Below are 21,930 nucleotides of genomic sequence, written 5' to 3'. Positions count from 1 at the left end.
TATGAACCGGGTCTCCCATGTGAGCAACCAACATCTTTATACCCTAAGACCAAGAGGAAATTCCCCCTTGGACTGAGGGCAGACACTGGTTTTGAAGTTCGCAGGCGAGGCTACCTCATCACGTGATCATGAATGGCTTATGTCTGCTACATAGGCATGACATGAGCTCACTGTGCACCCATGGCATAGCCAGCTAGCTACAGGAGGAATTCAGAATTATAAAACTTACTTTGCAGCACATCATTCACTGGCTGGTGTGTACATACCACATCATTTCTAGGTGTTTTCAACCACACAAGTCTGAGCTACGATCTGCCCAGATTAAAAAAAACGGGCAAAATGCCCCACAAGAGAATGGGAAAATCTGGACCATTGTTACAGCATCATTAAAGGGGCATACCACGCCCCTCTCGGGAACTATAAGTATGTGATGATCCAACTCTATTCCCTCATACAGACAGGAACGAAAAACCTGCAAACCTGTCAAACATACAGTGAAGAAATGGACCAGTGAGGCCTTTGGGGAAATAAACCTCTTGAGCTGGCAAAAATGAATAAGCTGTTTAAACAAAACAAAAAGTCTGACATATGTTTGACATATGGCTGGATTCAGTTTGCTGCTTCCAATCCGATGGATGTAAGCGGTAGTATACCAGCTTGTTTCATAAGCTTGACTTCCGTGTAATGCAGAGTGAACTGTACTATTGAATGCGTCTCGAGCGAGGGAATCCCGCTACACGTCTTAAAATGTCAAATGCAAAAACATTTTCAATAAAGATGTGTGTGTTTATCTTAGATGGACACAAGTTGTACCAAAATAAGTGCCTGGCTCTTGGGAGCTGTCCGTGTCCGACAGCGGGGGTAAACACTACAGCGAAAGTCATGAAACTAGTGCCTGAAAATACAAGGATGTTGTTTTTCATTTTACAATTGCTCCACATAACTTCATAATAAGACAAATAACCCTGAACCCTCTGTTTGAAACAATATATTTTTAAAGGATTCAAAGGGTGAACAGCCAGATGAAAAAACAATACCAGATGAGTGTGATGTATTTGAGCCTGTGCTGTGACAATTCAGTAAGTAGCACACAAATATGGACCAGTCCACTATATTCTACAGTTCTCCACCTTTACGTGGATATAAAGGTTTACTAGCCTAATCTTCATGGCCCTCATTATACTGTCTTTTAGCTGGGCATAGCAAATACTGTTTAGGTGAAAATCCCTACAAAGATGTCAGCCACGAGGTTTTAGAGGACTGCCTGGACTCCAACGATTAGGACATTTTCAAAGAAGACAATACCAACATACATGACTACACAGACAGTGAAACATCTTACATCAGTGTCTGCGAGGAAAACTGCATTCCAACCAGCACTTTTGTCACATTCAACAATCATTAATCCTGGTTCAATGCAGAGGTGAGAGGCCTTCACTCTGCCAAGTAAGGGGCACATAGGAGCGGCAACAATGACCAATACATGGTGGCAAAACACCTACTGAACTAACATAATGGAAGCCAAACGACAATATAAGGAGCTGCTAGAAAAACAATTCTCCACCAACAACTGCTCATCTGTACGGAAGGGCCTTCAGAAGATCACAAATTACAAACAAGACCCCCCATGCATCTGACGACCCAATTCAATAATATATTTAAAACATTTTTTTTTTTTTTACAGTGGTGTAAAGTACTTAAGTAAAAATACTTTAAAGTACTACTAAAGTAGTTTTTTGGGGGTATCTGTATTTTACTATTTATTCATTACATTCCTAAAGAAAAGTATGTACTTTTTTACTCCAAACATTTTCCCTGACACCCAAAAGTACTTGTTACATTTTGACAGGAAAATGGTCCAATTCACACACTTATCAAGAGAACATCCCTGGTCATCTCTACTGCCTCTGATCTGGCGGACTCACTAAACAAAAATGCTTTGGTTGTAAATTATGTCTGAGTGTTTGTGTGTGCCCCTGGCTATCCGTCAATAACAAAAAACAAGAACATGGTGCCGTTTGGATTTCGTTAATATAGGGAATTTGAAGATATTTACACTTTTACTTCAGTATATTTGTGCAATTGCATTTACTTCTGATACTTAAGTATATTTAAAACCAAATATATATTTTCTTTGACTCAAGTAGTATTTTACCGGGTGACTTTCAATTTTAGGTGAGTCATTTTTATCAAGGTATTTTTACTTTTACCCAAGTATGGCAATTGAGTACTTTTTCCAACACTGTTTATTTATTTAACCTTTATTTAACAAGACAAGTCAGTTAAGAACAAATTCTTATTTACAATGACGGCCTAACCCGGCCAAACACTAACACGAACGATGCTGGGCCAGTGACGCCTCTAGCACCCAAATATACACTACCATTCAGAAGTTTGGGGTCATTTAGAAATGTCCTCATTTTTGAAAGAAAATCACATTCTTTGTCCATTAAAATAAGATCAAATTGATCAGAAATACAGTGTAGACATTGTTAATGTTGTAAATGACTATTGTAGCTGGAAATGGCTGATTTTTAATGGAATATCTACATAGGTGTACGGAGGCCAATTATCAGCAACCATCTCTCCTGTGTTCCAATGGCAAGTTGTGTTAGCTAATCAAAGTTTATCATTTTAAAAGGCTAATTGATCATTAGAAAACCCTTTTGCAATGATGTTAGCACAGCTCAAAACTGTTGTTCTGATTAAAGAAGCAATAAAACTGGCCTTCTTTAGACTAGTTGAGTATCTGGAGCATCAGCCATTTGTAATTACAAATTACAAACTTCAGAAGCATTTTCAAACCTCAAATGCAAGTTTTACATTTCCTAACACTGTATGCTTTGGTGGTGTTTGTGTGTGCAGAGATACTCTGAGGAGGGGGGGGGGTATGTTTGTCACTCAGGGATAAATAGAGAGGCAGAGCTCAGAGTTTGTCAGTCACAGAAGGCTGACCTGACAGTCACACATAGGACTAAGCAAGAGCAGGACCTCAGCATTTTTATCCTTTATTACAAATGGAGGAACACGAAGATGCTCAATACTGTTTTCCAGGACATAACTCTTCTTGCAGAAAGGTTTTGCTATCAACATCGATTTACATAACACTGTACATATTCTTCTTATCGATTGCAGCAGTTACAGTCTTTTTGAACGTACTGGTGATCATCTCCGTCTCTCACTTCAAGCAGCTCCACACTCCAACCAACCTGCTCATCCTTTCTCTGGCTGTGGCAGATCTGCTGGTGGGACTGATTGTGATACCAGCAGGGACCGTAGCAATAATGGAATCATGTTGGTTTTTGTGGAAATATTTCTGTGTGTTTTATGTCTTCATCAGTTTTTTCGTTCTATCCATATCTCTCTGCAATTTGCTATTGATATCTATTGACCGCTATGTTGCTGTGTGTGATCCCTTATTTTACCACTCTAAAATAACAATAACAAGAATTACATGTTCTATATCCATTATATGGTTTTGTTGTATCATATACAATGCAGCTTTTATAAAAATAATTGTAAATGTAGAATTACCTAAAAGGTGTTTTGAAGAATGTTTTTTTGTTGAAGATTTTAAATGGATTAGCATCATTGACCTTGTAATTACAATGATTGTCCCGTGCTCTATTATTATAACACTTTATTTGAAAATATTTTTGGTTGCCAGATCACAGGCCAGAAAGGTATTTTCAAAAGAGGCTGCCACCAAGTCTGGTGTTAAAACTGTACAGGTGAATAAGACTGAGAGAAAAGCAGCAAAAACTCTATCTATTGTAGTTTTCACCTATTTCACTTGTTGGATTCCAATTTATTTTATCCAGTTTTTTTCTCACCAATTATCACTTTACTTAAGCTTTCTGCCATTTCTTAATTCCTTAACTAATCCAATAATTTATGCTTTCTATTATCCATGGTTCAAAGTCACAGCTAAACATATTTTAACTCTGAAGTTAAGGCATTCATAATTCTGTTTTTATTCCTAAATTTGACAAACAGATTTGATATTGTTATTTGAAACTATGCTGTTGTTGTAATTGCTTAATTCATGTAACAATACACTGACATGACTTTTCTCCATTTTTTGTTGTCATCATAGACACGTTTGGTGTTGATTCAGATTGTGTTGTGATTTAGAATAGAATGATAGAATGATTTGGCAGGATTGGACAGGAATGAGTTGTTAATTGGGGAAGGCATAAACTTGTTATAAAGACATAGTAATTTTGGGTTGTACATTCCAAAGACCAAAGTCTGTGGTTGTTCCATGTCATTTAATGATACATAGTATGTCAGTACTGTAAAAGTTATGTACATTTTGAGGACTTCATTAATCATTCTTAATGTTGTTGAACACCACCATCTAGTGGCTCATTGGCAACACAACGTCTTCAACAAGTGTAGTGAAGTTGAAATGCAAATATAACTGCCCAAGTAAATATGAATTACATATTAATAGGCACCTTAATAGGCCGTTTGGACACCACTAACCAGAACAACTTCAATTCACCTTGGCACTCTTGTAGAATCTGGAACTCTATACCTCATTTACTGGAGTGTTTCCATTATTTTGTCAGTTACCTGTACAATACTGCATGATATAAGATAACGTCCAGGTCTAACTCAATGGTGTATTGTGTAAGAATGTGATGGTAAAATTTAACTACATGCAAACATGACATAAATAATAATGCCCCAAAATAAAGATTTACACAATGACAGGATTTTGTGCAAGGTATGTTAAATGTCACAGTACAGTAGTTAGACTTGCATTATAAATGTTCCTAGTGCCAAGGGTTTGGGAGATACTGTTGAAGCTGTTGAGGAGGGCTACCTTGATTAAATGGGTTATAGTGAATTATTCAAAATATATCTTTTTTGGTGTGAAATGTTATTTTATAAGGTAATCACTGAAATGCTTTTCATATAATTGATTGATGTAACTGAACTGGAAATCACATTTCTTAGTCTTTTTTTAATTAGGGTGATTGGTTCAGAGTACAGTGTGGTTGTTCTGATGTCTGACAAATAGTATTTGTCCCCATGATATAACTGAATCAAAGTCTCCCTTAACTTGAAGAAGTATGTTTCATAATTCAGTTCAGTTAGACATTTCTCTGTACTTTGCTCTGTTTATCTTTCCCTCAATCCTGACTAGTCTCCCAGTCCCTGACACTGAAAAACATCCCCACAGCATGATGCTACCACCACCATGCTTCACCATAGGGATGGTGCCAGGTTTCCTCCAGGCGTGACGCTTGGCATTCAGGTCGAAGAGTTCAATCTTGGTTTCACCAGATCAGATCATTTTGTTTTTCATGGTCTGAGAGTCCCTTAGGTGCCTTTTGACAATCTCCAAGCGGGCTGCCATGTGCCGTTTACTGAGGAGCGGCTTCCGTCTGGCCACTCTTGGTCACCTCCCTGATCAAGGCCCTTCTCCCTCGATTGCTCAGTTTTGCCAGGAAGCCAGCTCTAGTAAGAGTATTGGTGGTTCAAAACTTATTGAATTTAAGAATGATGGAGGCCACTGTGTTTTTGGGGACCTTCAATGCTGCAGAAATGTTTTGGTACCTTTCCCCAGATCTGTGCCACGACACATTGCTGTCTCGGCACACTAGGACAATTCCCACTCATGGCTTGGTTTTTGCTCTGACATGCACTGTCAATTGTTGGACTTTTTATAGACAGGTTTGTGCCTTTCCAAATCATATCCAATCAATTGAATTTACCACAGGTGGACTCCAATCAAGTTGTAGAAACATCTGAAAGATGATCAATGGAAACAGGATGCACCTGAGCTACATTTCAAGCAAACCTTATTTAAAAATAAGATTTTTAATACTTTGGAAAATTTTCTAAAAACCTGCTTTTGCTTTGTCATTATTCGGTATTGTGTGTAGATTAATGAGGAAAAACATTTATTTAATCCATTTTAGAATAAGGCTGTAACGTAACAAAATGGAAAAAAATTCAAGGGGTCTGAATACTTTCTGAATGCACTGTATGTGAGAGATATAGACCGGCTACTCTCTCTCACCACAACAATGGCCATGTGTTAGTCTATATAGGCTACAATGTTGCGCAAACCATGAACCTGATCCTGCCCAACACAAATCAAATCCTTGAACTCTGATTGCTTTTTTTGTTGTAGAATTTTTCCATTGTAAACAGTGACAATTATTTTTCATGCCTGCGAGGTACCAGATCCTGGTAAATGGGTTTATTAACGAAACGGTTCAAAACTGAGAGGTGCCAACTCCTGTCCAGACATGTAAGGTATTTAAGTACTGTAAAAGTAAAGTACATTTTGAGGACTTCATGAATCATTTCATATGTTGTTTAACGTCACCCCTTTGTGTCCCAATGGGGACATAAAAAAATAAAAAATAAAATAAAATACTCAAATAACAGAAATACTCATCATAAACTTTGATGAAAGATTTTACATAGAATTAAAGATAAACTTGATCTTAATGCAACCGCTGTGTCAGATTTCAAAAAAGCTTTACGGCAAAAGCACAATATTCAATAATCTGAGAACAGCGTTCGGCCACAAAAGGAAGCCATACAGTTACCCGCCAAATTGTGGAGTGTCAGGAGAATTTTCAATCCCAATGATAATAACAATCACTCAATAGCTTAATAATAATTAGTGAAAGGTTTAATAATAATTAGTGAAAGACTCAGCTTATGCAAAAGGTAAGTACAGTTTATTCACGAGAACGTTCTGAAGTCCACAATACAAAGACATCCATTTTATAGCAGCGCACATACTGCCACACAAACAGTATCATACGCACATACATACACACCAACAGTAGGTATCCTACGCACCTACTGTATCAATACCCAGCCGACAAAGATTAGGGACCGTGAAAAGCACTCCCGTCCTCTCCCAAATCTCTCGGTGGCCCCTAGCCAATGTCGGCACCAAATCTTGCTCAGACAGTCTGTGTTTAAGATACTATAGAGACATATTGTAAAGATATCTAATTTTACTGACTAAAACTACACACATCATTAATAATAATTTTATGATTCTAATCAGTTTCATACAATTATATGGTTTCAGGGTGGAACATTCTAATAATTCATTTAAACATATAAATTCCATCAACAGGAGTCAACAAAAGTCATAAATAGCATTATAAATCTTCACTTACCTTTGCTGATCTTCGTCGGAATGCACTCCCAGGACTCCCACTTCCACAATAAATGTTCGTTTTGTTCGGGTAATGTCCATCATTTATGTCTAAATAGCTACTTTTGTTAGCGTGTTTGGTAAACAAATCCAAAGTCACGAAGCGCGTTCACTAAAAGCAGATGAAATGTCAGAATTGTCAGTGTCACGATCGTCTTGCTGAGAGAGAGTGGACCAAGGCGCAGCGTGTGCAAAATACATCTCTTTATTTTTAGAGAAGGGAAAAACACGCAACGAACACTATTACAAAAACAAAACAAAACAAACGATCGTGAAGCTAAAGACGTAAGTGCAAACACAAGCTACAAACATACAACATAGACAACTACCCACAAAAGCCTACTGCCTATGGCTGCCTTAAATATGGCTCCCAATCAGAGACAATGAATGACAGCTGTCTCTGATTGAGAACCAATCTAGGCAGCCGTAGACATAACTAGACAACTACACTCTACTCTGCCCCATACACATATAACACCCCTAGACACTACAAAACACATACATTCCCCATGTCACACCCTGACCGAACTAAAAAACATAAAGAAAACAAAGAATACTAAGGCCAGGGCGTGACACAGAGCATGGTCAGCTCATGGCAGACCTTACTCATTCCCGTCTCCTTCGGCCCCACTTCACAGTAGAAGCATCAGACAAGGTTCTAAAGACTGTTGACATCTAGCGGAAGCCGTAGGAAGTGCAAACTGACCCATTCAAGGCGATGAGTTGAAAACCTACAAACCTCAGATTTGCTTGGATTTATTTCTCAGGTTTTTGCCTGCCATATGAGTTCTGTTATACTCACAGAAATCATTCAAACAGTTTTAGAAACGTCAGAGTGTTTTCTATCCAATACTAATAATATTATGCATATCTTAGCAACTGGGACTGAGGAGCAGGCAATTTACTCTGGGCACCTCTGGGCACCTTTTCATCCAAGCTACTCAATACTGCCCCTGCAGCCATAAGAAGTTAACAAGAAATTTGTGGAGTGGTTGAAAGCGAGTTTTAATGACTCCAACCTAAGTGTATGTAAACTTCCGACTTCAACTGTATATCGATAACAGTCACTTATTAATCAATTACCTCATATCAGTCTTATTCTGAACGTCGCATACTTCTTCGATCTGCACAAACCCAAGTCTTACTGATCGTTCCATACCACACAAATTGATTTTGATTATTTATTTATGAACACACTAAATGATAACACAGGGTACACACACACGGTATAGGTTATTGGTTAGAAACTTAATATGATGACAACAGATCCCTAGCGGACTAACACAGTATGACACTTGTTACACAAGATGGAGAGTTCAAGGGAGAGATAGAAAGCGAGAGAGAAAGAGAAGTAACACTTGGATACTTTTGGGAACTACTTTCACAGTAACCCTAATACCTTGCCCCAAGGTAAAGGTAAGAAGAAATACATGTATTTACGTGTTGAAGGTCTTCTTCTGGTATCTCTGTTGGACCCAAGCCTTCGAGAAAAGGGTGAGATTCACCGCCTGTCTAATTTACAACCGAGTATTAAGGTGTAAAAACCAGCCCACCCCCCCTTCCCCTCTTCTGTGGGTAAGAGGGTCTGGCTTTTGTCAGCTATTTAAAGCTGATATGGGCCTTTGATCCTCAGTCCTTGGTAGCGGGCCGCATCGGTGGCATTGTGTTATCCGCAAAGTGGGCGAAGACGGTGTTTAGCTTGTCTGGAAGCAAGACGTGGCTAGTTTTCCTTTTGTAGACTGTGATTGTATGTAGACCCTGCCACATATGTCTTGTGATTGAACATTTACATTACATTACATTTAAGTAATTTAGCAGACGCTCTTATCCAGAGCGACTTATAGATTGGTGCATTCACCTTATGATATCCATTGAATTGCGACTCCACTTTGTCTCTGTACTGATGTTTTGCCTGTTTGATTGCCTTGCGGAGGGAATATCTACACTGTTTGTATTCTGCCATACTCCCAGTCACCTTGCCATGGTTAAATGCAGTGGTGGTTTGCCCTTTCAGTTTTGTGCGAATTCTGCCATCTACCCACGGTTTTTGGTTAGGGTAGGTTTTAATAGTCACAGTGGGTACAACATCTCCTATGTCTTCACCATTCTAAATAAGGCTACACAGCACATAATCCACTAGAGTTTGTGCTGTTCTTGCATACAATTTTATTATTGTTGTAATGTGTATGTTACTGCTATTGTTTTTATATGTTGTTTACATTTTGCCAAGTAGATAGTTATTTCTCCAGCACAGTCTAGCTGCTTCTGTTTAGATAATAGAAACAGGAACATTTGGTTTTGTTGGGGGGGGGACAATAGCTCTTCTTTTGCAATAAAATGCCTATGTTTTGTAATCAGAAATGTATGGTTTGTAATCTGTGACTTTCATTATGGCATCGCCATAGCAATCTTGTTGGGCCATTTTCGGAGAATACTGTACCCAGAATCACCTGCACTTGAGGAGGGATTCACGTGAGAGATGACTGAGTGACAGAGAAGTAAAGGGATGGAGTTGGAACGTGTTGTGCCACTAAAGTTTGTGTCGCTGCTACTTGGACGGATTAAACTATTGAACACTTACTTGTTGCCCGACTATTTATCATAGAAACAATGGGTCCTTCGGAGAAGGTGATAGATAAATAAGTTGCTGTTACAGTATCATTGTTGTATAGTGCCACACCTCTTCTTTTCAGTTCACATCTTAGGAAGGTCTTATCAGAGGCCTGACTTTAATTTTAAATTCAATGCAACATTTCTGAAACAAGCAGTTGGCATATAAGATGTGTCTATATTGATAGTAGATTGTAATTTAGCTGTGTTGAGCCTGGTTCATCATTTAGTTGTCTTGATTCTGTATGGTAATATATCTGTGTTGACCCTGTATAATAATTTAGCAGTGACGATCGTGGATCATTATTTAGCTGTGTTGATAAACAATGATCCATGAAATGAAAAAACCCTATTATTAAATAAAGTAACTATAGAGAGGCGTGTATGATTGAGACTTGAGTGAGGTAAGGGTAGGGTTGCAAAAATCTGTTACCTTTCACAAAATCCCCTGGTTTTCCAGAATACCTGGTAGGAAAATTCCAGAAATCAGGAGGGAATAAGCAGGATCTTCCACAATTATCCAAACAGGATTGCTGGAAAACCTGGAATATTCGGGAAAGTTACCTGATTTTGTAAACCTCTATAAGGGGGAGGTTAAGCAGAGTTGAGTAAGATTCACACTCTCGTGATGGTGATGAGGTATCCCTGCATGTGGTTTCAAAATCAGTGGCACCTTTGGTCCAAGAGGAAATTTACTCTAGGCCTAATGGCTAAGATGTTCATTTTCCATGCAGGAGACCAAGGTTCAGATCCCAGCTGTGACAGAGGCATGATTCAAAGGTGGGATTCTTGACCTGTGCAGACTTTTTTTAGGGGTAAGGGTTGTACTAAGCCAGACTGAGAGTGTCCTAATGAAAGTTGTACTCTTGTGCATGCACACAAATTACACTACAAAGGGTTCATTGTCAGGTTAACTCTGAATGTTTATGCCTTGGAGTATAGCATGTGTTTGTCTCCAACACCTTTAATTGGAATAATTCCTGTGAGTTTTGGACCTCATTATGCCAGAGACTTCCATACAGATTATACCATTATCCTCTGGTGTGAGAAACTTAAAGTCAAGCGAACTTCATTAAGGAGTTGTTCACTTACCCAGTAGAGATGCTATGGTCATAGTGACATCAGTCACAGAGCACAGGTTGTTGGTGTAATATGCTCTTTGGAATTCATGAGGTCTACAGAGGTGAAATTGTGTCTGTGTGTGTGTTTGTGCGTGCGTGCTTGACACGTTTAATTGGTTGAGTGCTATGTGTTATTATTACAGAGTCTTGCAGGACCCTCTGGAATCTGAGAGAACAACAACAAACCAGAACATCGCAGAATGATGTCTGTCAAATATTATTTGTTCCTATGATGTAACTGTCTCCCTCAACTTGAGGAATTATTTCATAATTTAGTTCAAATGGACAATTTTACAAGTCTATGGAATGTTCTTATGGAATGCCATAAGAGCACACACCATAACGTTATACCATCTTATCAACTTCTTGACTTTCAATTTCCCTTTGCACATATTCCATGACATATTGACATGTTCATGACGACTCCTGGAGTCTCGCAGGGCCATCTTTCGAAATCTTGTTTTGTTAATTCAATTATTGAAAGTCTGGAGAACTTCAGTGTGGTATTTTATGGGAGGGCTGGCTGTAATCATTCACTGTTCATTTTGTATCCTATGACCGCTAGCTTGTTGCCCCCTCTGTTTTCTGGAACTCAGGTGTCTGAGCTGATTATCAAGGTGGATAGAGGGCCATCTTGGCCCAAAGCATGTCTTGGCATCGGCAGCACCATTCAGGACATTCACCATCTTTAAGTAGTCAACTGGGTGGGACTTGATAAGGGTTAAAGAAAATTAATAGAAGTCTATTCAGGTCAGCTGGAGGAGTCAGCCAATTAATTATACTCGTGAGCAAACATTTCTAGAGACAGCAGGAGCGGTAGAGATACTCTCAATGATCGGCTATGAAAAGCCAACTGACATTTATTCCTGAGGTGCTGACTTGTTGCACCCTCGACAACTACTGTGATTATTATTATTTGACCACGCTGGTCATTTATGAACATTTGAACATCTTGGCCAAGATCTGTTATAATCTCCACCCGGCACGGCCAGAAGAGGACTGGCCACACCTCATAGCCTGGTTCCTCTCTAGGTTTCTTCCTAGGTTTTGGCCTTTCTAGGGAGTTTTTCCTAGCCACCGTGCTTCTACACCTGCATTGCTTGCTGTTAGGGGTTTTAGGCTGGGTTTCTGTACAGCACTTTGATATATCAGCTGATGTAAGATGGGCTATATAAATACATTTGATTTGATTTGATTTCATAACTGCAGGTGGAACTAAATCACCAACCTTGGCATTAAGGCATGGACAGATCTGTAGGATTAAATATATGCTCAACGTATAACAAAATAAAAAAATTAAATAATGAATAATAACTATTACATTATTCGTTGATTATTACATTATAAAGTGGTTAAAAAAGGATCAATGGTGTAATAGCTCAAACAGAAATCTCATAATTAAAATTCCTCAAACATACAAGTATCTTATACCATTTTAAAGATAAACTTGTTGTTAATCCCACCACAGTGTCCGATTTCAAAAAGGGTTTACGATGAAAGCACACCATCTGATTATGTTAGGTCAGTACCTAGTCACAGAAAAACACAGCCATTTTTCCAGCCAGAAAGGAGTCACAAAAAGCAGAAATATAGAGAAAATGAATCACTAACCTTTGATGATCTTCATCAGATGACACTCATAGGACTTCATGTTACACAATACATGTATGTTTTGTTCGATAAAGTTAATATTTATATCCAAAAATCTTACTTTACATTGGCGCGTTATGTTCAGTAATGTTTTGCCTCCAAAACATCCAGTGATTTTGCAGAGAGCCACATCAATTTACAGAAATACTCATAATAAACATTGATAAAAGATACAAGTGTTTTACATGGAACTTTAGATAAACATCTCCTTAATGCAACCGCTGTGTCAGATTTCCAAAAAACTTTACGGAAAATGCAATAATGCAATAATGCAATAATCTGAGTACGGCGCTCAGACGCAAAAACAAGCCATGTTGTGGAGTCAACAGAAGTCAGAAATAGCATTATAAATATTCATTTACCTTTGATGATCTTCATCAGAATGCACTCCCAGGAATCCCAGTTCCACAATAAATGTTTGTTTTGTTCGATAAAGTCCATAATTTATGTCCAAATACCTCCTTTGTGTTTGCGTGTTTAGGTCAAAACATCCAAATTCATGGCGCGCAGGCCAGGCGAAAAGTCAAAAAATGCCATTACAGTTCGTAGAAACATGTCAAACGATGTATAGAATCAATCTTTAGGATGTTTTTAACATAAATCTTCAATAATATTTCAACCGGAGAATTCCTTTGTCTGTAGAAATGCAATGCAACGCAGCTAACTCACGGGGCGCGCCTGATTGAGCCAGACCCCTGACTCAATCAGCTTTTATTCCCTCATCCTTCACAGTAGAAGCATCAAACAAGGTTCTAAAGACTGTTGACATCTTGTGGAACCCTTAGAAAGTGCAATATGACCCCATAGACACTGTATATTGGATAGGCAAACCAACAAACTTCAGATGTCCCACTTCCTGGTTGGATTTTTCACAGGTTTTTACCTGCCATATGAGTTCTGTTATACTCACAGACATCATTCAAACAGTTATAGAAACATCAGCGTGTTTTCTATCCAAATCTACTAATACTATGCATATCTTAGCTTCTGGGCCTGAGTACCAGGCAGTTTACTCTGGGCACCTTATTCATCCAAGCTACTCAATACTGCCCCCAGCCATAAGATGTTTTAAACCAATAATGTACTAACAACCTATAATCACTCTTTCTTTAATGGCATGAATTGAGGAACATTGCATTTGCATCTATTGCCACAACATAATTGCACTTCCATTCTGACCTTGCAAACATCCAGTGTCATAGAAAATAAAGAAAAACACATTCCTTAATTTGATGACACATCTTGAAGTCATGTGACTAGACAAATTCTAAATTCTACTGATCACAAACATATTTACCACCTTATGACAGGATTGACCAGACCACTTTGCCTTACAGAGTGGAGATGGAACCAGACTCATGTCAACCCCCCCCCCCGCCCCTTGCAGCCTGTGGCGATACAGCACGTAGCACTGCCCTTACCGCCTGACGTATCCCCACCAACACCACCCGTATGACCGTCAGAGATGGTAAAAGATTATTTAACAATGGATATACATGTCCTCAAATATGGAAGGTAAGACCATTCTAGCCAATGAGAGGGAATATACAGTATGTGTATGAACAAAAGGGACAACTCCAAAATGGAATATTCAATGTGGTTTATTGTCATCAACTGCCTGAATTCTATGGAGAAGGTATAGAAATATGCATAGTGTAAAGGTTGTCAATGTCGTTCTCCTCCTCAGACGAGGAGGAGCATGGATCGGACCAAGATGCGGAGTAGGAGGTATTCATGATTTTAATGGCAAACCAACAAACACTACAAATTAACAAAATAACAAACGTGACTAACCTGCAACAGTCCTGTGTGGCCCAAACGCTAACACAGGAAACAAACACCCACAAAACACCAGTGAACCCTGGCTGCCTTAGTATGACTCTCAATCAGAGACAAACGATACACACCTGTCTCTAATTGAGAATCATACCAGGCCGAACACAAAACCCCACATAGAAATATAAAACATAGACTGCCCACCCAACACTCACGCCCTGACCAATAAAGACATATAAAACAGGTCAGGAACGTGACAGAATCCCCCCCTTAAGGTGCGAACTCCGGGCGCACCAGCACAAAGTCTAGGGGAGGGTCTGGGTGGGCATCTGACCACGGTGGTGGCTCAGGCTCTGGGCGAGGTCCCCACCCCACCATAGTCACTCCCCGCTTCCGTATTCCCCTCCCAATGACCACCCTCCAACTCAACCCACCTAAATGAAGGGGCAGCATCAGGATAAGGGCCAGCACCGGGATAAGGGGCAGCAGCTCCGGGATAAGGGGCAGCAGCTCCGGGATAAGGGGCAGCACCTCCGGGAGAAGGGGCAGCAGCTCCGGGAGAAGGGGCAGCAGCTCCGGGATAAGGGGCAGCAGCTCCGGGATAAGGGGCAGCAGCTCCGGGATAAGGGGCAGCTGCTCCGGGATAAGGGGCAGCTGCTCCGGGATAAGGGGCAGCTCCGGACTGAGTGGCAGCTCCGGACTGAGTGGCAGCTCATGACTGGAGGGCAGCTCATGACTGGAGGGCAGCTCATGACTGGAGGGCAGCTCATGACTGGAGGGCAGCTCATGACTGGCGGGCAGCTCATGACTGGCGGGCGTCTCTGGCAGCTCCTGACTGGCGGGCGTCTCTGGCAGCTCCTGACTGGCGGGCGTCTCTGGCAGCTCCTGACTGGCGGGCGTCTCTGGCAGCTCCTGACTGGCGGGCGTCTCTGGCAGCTCCTGACTGGCGGGCGTCTCTGGCAGCTCCTGACTGGCGGGCGTCTCTGGCAGCTCCTGACTAGCGGGCGTCTCTGGCAGCTCCTGACTGGCGGGCGTCTCTGGCAGCTCCTGACTGGCGGGCGTCTCTGGCAGCTCCTGACTGGCGGGCGTCTCTGGCAGCTCCTGACTGGCGGGCGTCTCTGGCAGCTCCTGACTGGCTGGCGTCTCTGGCGGCTCCTGACTGACGGACGGCTCTAGCGGCTCCTGACTGACGGACGGCTCTACTGGCTCGGGACAGACGGGCGGCTCTACTGGCTCATGGCAGACGGATGACTCAGACGGCGCTGGGCAGACGGATGGCTCAGACGGCGCTGGGCAGACGGATGGCTCAGACGGCGCTGGGCAGACGGATGGCTCAGACGGCGCTGGGCAGACGGATGGCTCAGACGGCGCTGGGCAGACGGATGGCTCAGACGGCGCTGGGCAGACGGATGGCTCAGACGGCGCTGGGCAGACGGATGGCTCAGACGGCGCTGGGCAGACGGATGGCTCAGACGGCGCTGGGCAGACGGATGGCTCAGACGGCGCTGGGCAGACGGATGGCTCAGACGGCGCTGGGCAGACGGATGGCTCAGACGGCGCTGGGCAGACGGATGGCTCAGACGGCGCTGGGCAGACGGATGGCTCAGACGGCGCTGGGCAGACGGGCAGTTCAGACGGCGCTGGGCAGACGGGCAGTTCAGGCGCCGCTGGGCAGACGGGCAGTTCAGGCACCGCTGGGCAGACGGGCAGTTCAGGCACCGCTGGGCAGACGGGCAGTTCAGGCACCGCTGGGCAGACGGGCAGTTCAGGCACCGCTGGGCAGACGGCAGACTCTGGCCGGCTGAGACGCACTATAGGCCTGATGCGTGGTGCCGGAACTGGAGGTACCGGGCTGAGGGCACGCACCTCAGGGCGAGTGCGGGGAGGAGGAACAGGGGTCTGTTGATGCACTGGAAGCCTGGTGCGTGGTGTAGGCACTGGTGGTACTGGGCTGGGGCGGGAAGGTGGCGCCGGATATACCGGACCGTGAAGGAGGACACGCGCTCTTGAGCACCGAGCCTCTCCAACCTTACCAGGTTGAATGGTCCCCGTAGCCCTGCCAGTGCGGCGAGGTGGAATAGCCCGCACTGGGCTATGCAGGCGAACCGGGTACACCACCTGTAAGGCTGGTGCCATGTACGCCGGCCCGAGAAGACGTACTGGAGGCCAGATACGTTGGGCCGGCTTCATGACATCCGGCTCGATGCCCAACCTAGCCCTCCCAGTGCGGCAAGGTGGAATAGCCCGCACTGGGCTAAGCACGCGTACTGGGGACACCGTGCGCTTTACCGCATAACACGGTGTCTGACCAGCACGACGCCCTCTCACTCCACGGTAAGCCCGGGGAGTTGGCTCAGGTAACCAACCCGGCTTCGCCATACTCCCCTTTATCCCCCCCCCAAGACATTTTTGGGTGAGCCTCTCGGGCTTCCAGCCGCTCTGCCTTGCTTTAGCCTCATAAAACCTCCTCTCCGCTTTCGCTGCCTCCAGCTCCGCTTTGGGGCGGCGACACTCCACTGGCTCTGCCCAGGGTCCTTTACCGTCTAGGATCTCCTCCCAAGTCAATTCCTCTTTTCCCCATTGTTGTTGTTCCTGCCTTCCTTCTCCACTCCACTTGATCCTGTTTGGGTGGGTGTTTCTGTAAAGGTTGTCAATGTCGTTCTCCTCCTCAGACGAGGAGGAGCATGGATCGGACCAAGATGCGGAGTAGGAGGTATTCATGATTTTAATGGCAAACCAACAAACACTACAAATTAACAAAACAACAAACGTGACTAACCTGCAACAGTCCTGTGTGGCCCAAATGCTAACACAGGAAACAAACACCCACAAAACACCAGTGAACCCTGGTTGCCTTAGTATGACTCTCAATCAGAGACAAACGATACACACCTGTCTCTAATTGAGAATCATACCAGGCCGAACACAAAACCCCACATAGAAATAGAAAACATAGACTGCCCACCCAACACTCACGCCCTGACCAATAAAGACATCTAAAACAAGAGAAAACAGGTCAGGAACGTGACACATAGCCCATCTTGAATTTCAACAGGGACAAATCCAATATAAAGTATTTTTTCTCAAAGTGCATCACACTTACAATACCAGTCAAAGTTTGGAGACATTCAAGGGTTTTTCTTTGTTTTTACTGTATTATTGTAGAATAATAATGAAGACATCAAAGCAATGAAATAACACATATGGAAACATGTAGTAACCAAAAAAGTGTTTACATTTTTTAAAATATATTTTAGATTTTAGATTTTTTAAAGTAGCCACAGATCAATGAATTCTGCACACAATGTGCTTATTTTAATTGTATTTATTTTACCCCCTTTTTCTCCCCAATTTCGATTTTGTCTCATTGCTGCAACTCCCCAACAGGCTCGGGAGGTGCATGTCAAGTCATGCATTCTCCTAACCCGCGCTTCTTAACACCCGCCCGCTTCACTCAGAAGCCAGCCGGACCAATGTGTTGGAGGAAACACCGTTCAACTGACGACCGACGTCAGCCTGCAGGCGCCCAGCCCACCACAAGGAGTCGCTAGAGCTCGATGAGCCAAATTAAGCCCCCCCCTCTGGCAAAACCCTCCACTAACCCGGATAACATTGGGCCAATTGTGCACTGCCCTATGGGACTCCCGATCACGGCCGGTTGTAATACAGCTCGGTTGTGCGCAGCCCCGGTTCTATGCGGATATGAGTGAGATGTTACACTTATCGGAGAGTCACAAGCTCTAAGTATCCAATCACACAGTGTCAGTTGGAGACCAACAGGTCGAGTGGCGAATGAGATGATCCCCAGACCTCCAAAAAGGGATCCATTCACCCGCCAACTGGTCATTCTCGAGCATGCATCTCTTCCTTGTGCTCTTGTGAGCAGGGAAAAGCGGTGACACATCTGTCGTGGAAATTCAGTACTGAGAGAGACTTGGTCATTTCTTCAAACAATCATCTTATTTAATTTTGATTAATAATTGCAGTAATGAAACCAGTCAGCCCAACAGTCTTGACTGTTGAGATGAGCAGCCTAGCCTTTACAGACAATGCACAGTTTTTATATAGCTTCCAGTCATCTGGGAAACTAAGTAAAACACCATCCTGTGTAGATAACCAAGGTGGCTTATGGGAAGGTTAGAAATGACTGACAAAGCAATCTTGGTATCAGCTATATAAAACTATGCGACTCACAAAGACATGGTGGTTGGAACCAAAAATCTCAAATTTGGACTCATCAGACCACAGGACAGATTTCCACTGGTCTAATGTCCATTGCTCGTGTTTCTTGGCCCAAGCAAGTCTCTTCTTATTATTGTTGTCCTTTAGCAGTACTTTCTTTGCAGCAATTCAACCATGAAGGCCTGATTCATGCAGTCTGTTCTGAAAGTTGTTTGTGCATACAGTATATTCTGAAAGTATTCAAATCACATAGACAACTGTACCAGGCTGGGATGCAGTATGCTGTCGTTGGTGCTCCTGTAGAAAACTGAGGGCCCTCTGGGACAGGCCAGATTTCTTCAGAATCCTGAGGTTGAAGAATTGCTATTGTGTCTTCTTCAGCAAGTGCACTCAGGCGATACAGACGATCGTACGCTCAGCCAAATGCACAATTGGGTGCACACTGCCTTCCATCCAAGACACCTACAACACCATGTGTCGCATGAAGCCCAAGATGATCACCAGGGACTCCGTGCCAGGCACTCCGTACCAGAGCCATGGCCTTTTCTCCCTGTTTCCATCAATCAGACACTGGCAGTATAGAAGTACCATGCAAAAACTGTAAGACTGGCAAAAATCTTCTAAACACAGACCATCAGGCTGCTGAATAGTCGCTACTAGTCAGCTACCTTCTCCCCCTGTCTCTCCCCTCTGCTCCCCAGTCTTCCTCCACCCCCTCTGCTGTTCCCCCCGCCATCAACAGACATTTTACCATGCCCCCATCCCAGTGGACATGTATCATCGCTACAGTTGTTAATAAGTACTGTTCATACATATCAACTTTTATTTTTTATTATTATATTTTATTATTTACATTGTTTTACTTAACTTTGTCCTGCATTTTTGGAGCTCGGAGCTCAATAATTTCACTGTACCCTGTATGTAACAGTATAACTTTACGTCGTTCCCTCGCCCCGACATGGGCGCGTACCAGGGACCCTCTTCACACATCAACAACAGTCACCCACGAAGCAGCGTTACCCATCGCTTCACAAAAGCTGCGGCCCTTGCAGAGCAAGGGGAAACCCTACTTAAAGTCTCAGAGCAAGTGACGTAACTGATTGAAATGCTACTAGCGCGTACCCGCTAACTAGCTAGCCATTTCACATCCGTTACATGTACATGTGACTATTAAACTCTTTAATCTAAACGAGTCAGTAAGGCTGAAGGACAGGCTGTGTGGACACAACAACATCCAATGCTGTCATGCATCACATCATGGATTCACCAATGATTTGCTAATCAGAACGTTCGAGCATTGGTGTGCTCACGTGTTTCTGTTTTCGTGGTGTGTGTGCAGAGAGACTCTGAGGAGGGGAGTGTCTGTCAGTCACTCTGGGATAAATAGAGAGGCAGAGCTCAGAGTTTGTCAGAAGGCTGACCTGACAGTGTCACACACAGGACCAAGCAGGAACAGGAACATTTTTACCCTTCGTTACAGATGAAGGAACACGAAGATGCTCAATACTGTTTTCCAGACCAAAACTCTTCTTGCAGAAAGGCTTTGCTATCGACATCTATTTACATAACACTGTACATCTTCATCTCATTGATTTCAGCGGTTACAGTACTTTTGAACGTACTGGTGATCATCTCCGTCTCTCACTTCAAGAAGCTCCACACTCCAACCAACCTGCTCATCCTCTCTTTGGCTGTGGCAGATCTCCTGGTGGGACTGATTGTGATACCAGTAGTGGCTGTAACAGTAATGGAATCATGCTGGTTTTATGGGAAATATTTCTGTGTGATTTCTCTCTATATCAATTATTTATGTCTCTCTTTATCTCTGGGCAATTTGATATTGATATCTATTGACCGCTATGTTGCTGTGTGTGATCCCTTGATGTACCACTCAAAAATAACAATAACAAGAATAATTGGTTGTATATCAATTACCTGGTGTAGTTGTATCATATACAATGCTCTTATTTTAAATAATTATGTTAATATAAATGTACCCAGACAGTGTTTGGAAGAATGTGTTGTTGTTGAAGGATTTATCTGGAGTAGCATCATTGACCTTCTATTTTCAAGTGTTATCCCGTGCTCAGTTATTATAACACTTTATTTGAAAATATTTGTGGTCGCCAGATCACAGGCCAGAAAGGTATTTTCAAAAGAGGCTGCCACCAAGTCTGGTGTTAAAACTGTACAGGTGAATAAGACTGAGACAAAAGCAGCAAAAACTCTATCTATTGTAGTTTTCATGTTATGCTGGTGAATGAGGACCCAAAAGCGACTTAACAGAAACAGAGTCTTTATTCCAGTCTTAAACAAAAACGATACTCCTGGATCTGTCTAAGGTAAATACAAAACAGGAAAACTGAAATCCTCTCGTCAGTAGAGAGGAACGACTGGAGACGCGACCACTGACTGCAGGTCGCTTCGGGAAGGCACAGGTCGTAGCTGACATAGACACCTGCTCACACGCAGCATCTGAAGAAGGCAAAAACACGACAGGGCGGAACAAGGACACAGAACAGCAAACATCAAACAAGGATCCGACAAGGACAGAAGCGGAAAACAGAGGGAGAAATAGGGACTCTAATCAGAGGGCAAAATAGGGGACAGGTGTGAAAGAGTAAATGAGGTAGTTAGGAGAATGAGGAACAGCTGGGAGCAGGAACGGAACGATAGAGAGAGAGCGAGAGAGGGAGAGAGGGAGGGGGAGAGAGAGGGATAGAAAGAGGGAAAGAACCTAATAAGACCAGCAGAGGGAAACGAATAGAAGGGAAGCACAGGGACAAGACATGATAATCAATGACAAAACATGACAGTACCCCCCCACTCACCGAGCGCCTCCTGGCGCACTCGAGGAGGAACCCTGGCGGCAACGGAGGAAATCATCAATCAACGAACGGTCCAGCACGTCCCGAGATGGAACCCAACTCCTCTCCTCAGGACCGTAACCCTCCCAATCCACTAAGTACTGGTGACCACGTCCCCGAGAACGCATGTCCATGATCTTCCGTACCTTGTAAATAGGTGCGCCCTCGACAAGGACGGGGGGGGGGGAAGGAAGACGAACGGGAGCGCGAAGAAAAGGCTTGACACAGGAGACATGGAAGACAGGGTGGACGCGACGAAGATGTCGCGGAAGAAGCAGTCGCACAGCGACAGGATTGACGACCTGAGAGACACGGAACGGACCAATGAACCGCGGAGTCAACTTGCGAGAAGCTGTCGTAAGGGGAAGGTTACGAGTGGAAAGCCACACTCTCTGACCGCGACAATACCTAGGACTCTTAATCCTACGTTTATTGGCGGCTCTCACAGTCTGCGCCCTGTAACGGCAAAGTGCAGACCTGACCCTCCTCCAGGTGCGCTCACAACGTTGGACAAAAACCTGAGCGG

General features: G+C 43.2%; 2 protein-coding genes across 2 annotated transcripts; both read left to right on the top strand.

Moving 5' to 3' along the window:
* Positions 1 to 3,017: 3,017 nt before the first annotated feature.
* On the top strand, positions 3,018 to 10,581 carry LOC129866851 (trace amine-associated receptor 13c-like). The gene is made up of 2 exons (XM_055939833.1): positions 3,018 to 3,731; positions 10,543 to 10,581. Exons 1-2 carry the CDS (start codon positions 3,018 to 3,020, stop codon positions 10,579 to 10,581), a joined length of 753 nt encoding a protein of 250 aa, XP_055795808.1.
* Positions 10,582 to 20,017: 9,436 nt separating this feature from the next.
* On the top strand, positions 20,018 to 20,797 carry LOC129815254 (trace amine-associated receptor 13c-like). The gene has a single exon (XM_055868876.1). The coding sequence runs from the start codon at positions 20,018 to 20,020 to the stop codon at positions 20,795 to 20,797; it is 780 nt and encodes a 259-aa protein (XP_055724851.1).
* The last annotated feature ends 1,133 nt before the right edge of the window (positions 20,798 to 21,930 follow it).

This window comes from Salvelinus fontinalis, chromosome 2 (assembly GCF_029448725.1).
Source record: "Salvelinus fontinalis isolate EN_2023a chromosome 2, ASM2944872v1, whole genome shotgun sequence".
NCBI classification, from domain to species: Eukaryota; Metazoa; Chordata; class Actinopteri; order Salmoniformes; family Salmonidae; genus Salvelinus; species Salvelinus fontinalis.
Note: the sequence above shows the minus strand (reverse complement) of the source record. Positions and strands in the feature narration are given on the sequence as shown.

Excerpts from the sequence above, each read along its gene's own strand:
- LOC129815254 (XM_055868876.1), top strand. The coding sequence starts at position 20,018 with ATGAAGGAACACGAAGATGCTCAATACTGTTTTCCAGACCAAAACTCT.
- LOC129866851 (XM_055939833.1), top strand. The coding sequence starts at position 3,018 with ATGGAGGAACACGAAGATGCTCAATACTGTTTTCCAGGACATAACTCT. Across the intron at positions 3,732-10,542 it reads CTGGTGTTAAAACTGTACAG|GAGACCAAGGTTCAGATCCC; the intron begins GTGAATAAGACT and ends TTTTCCATGCAG.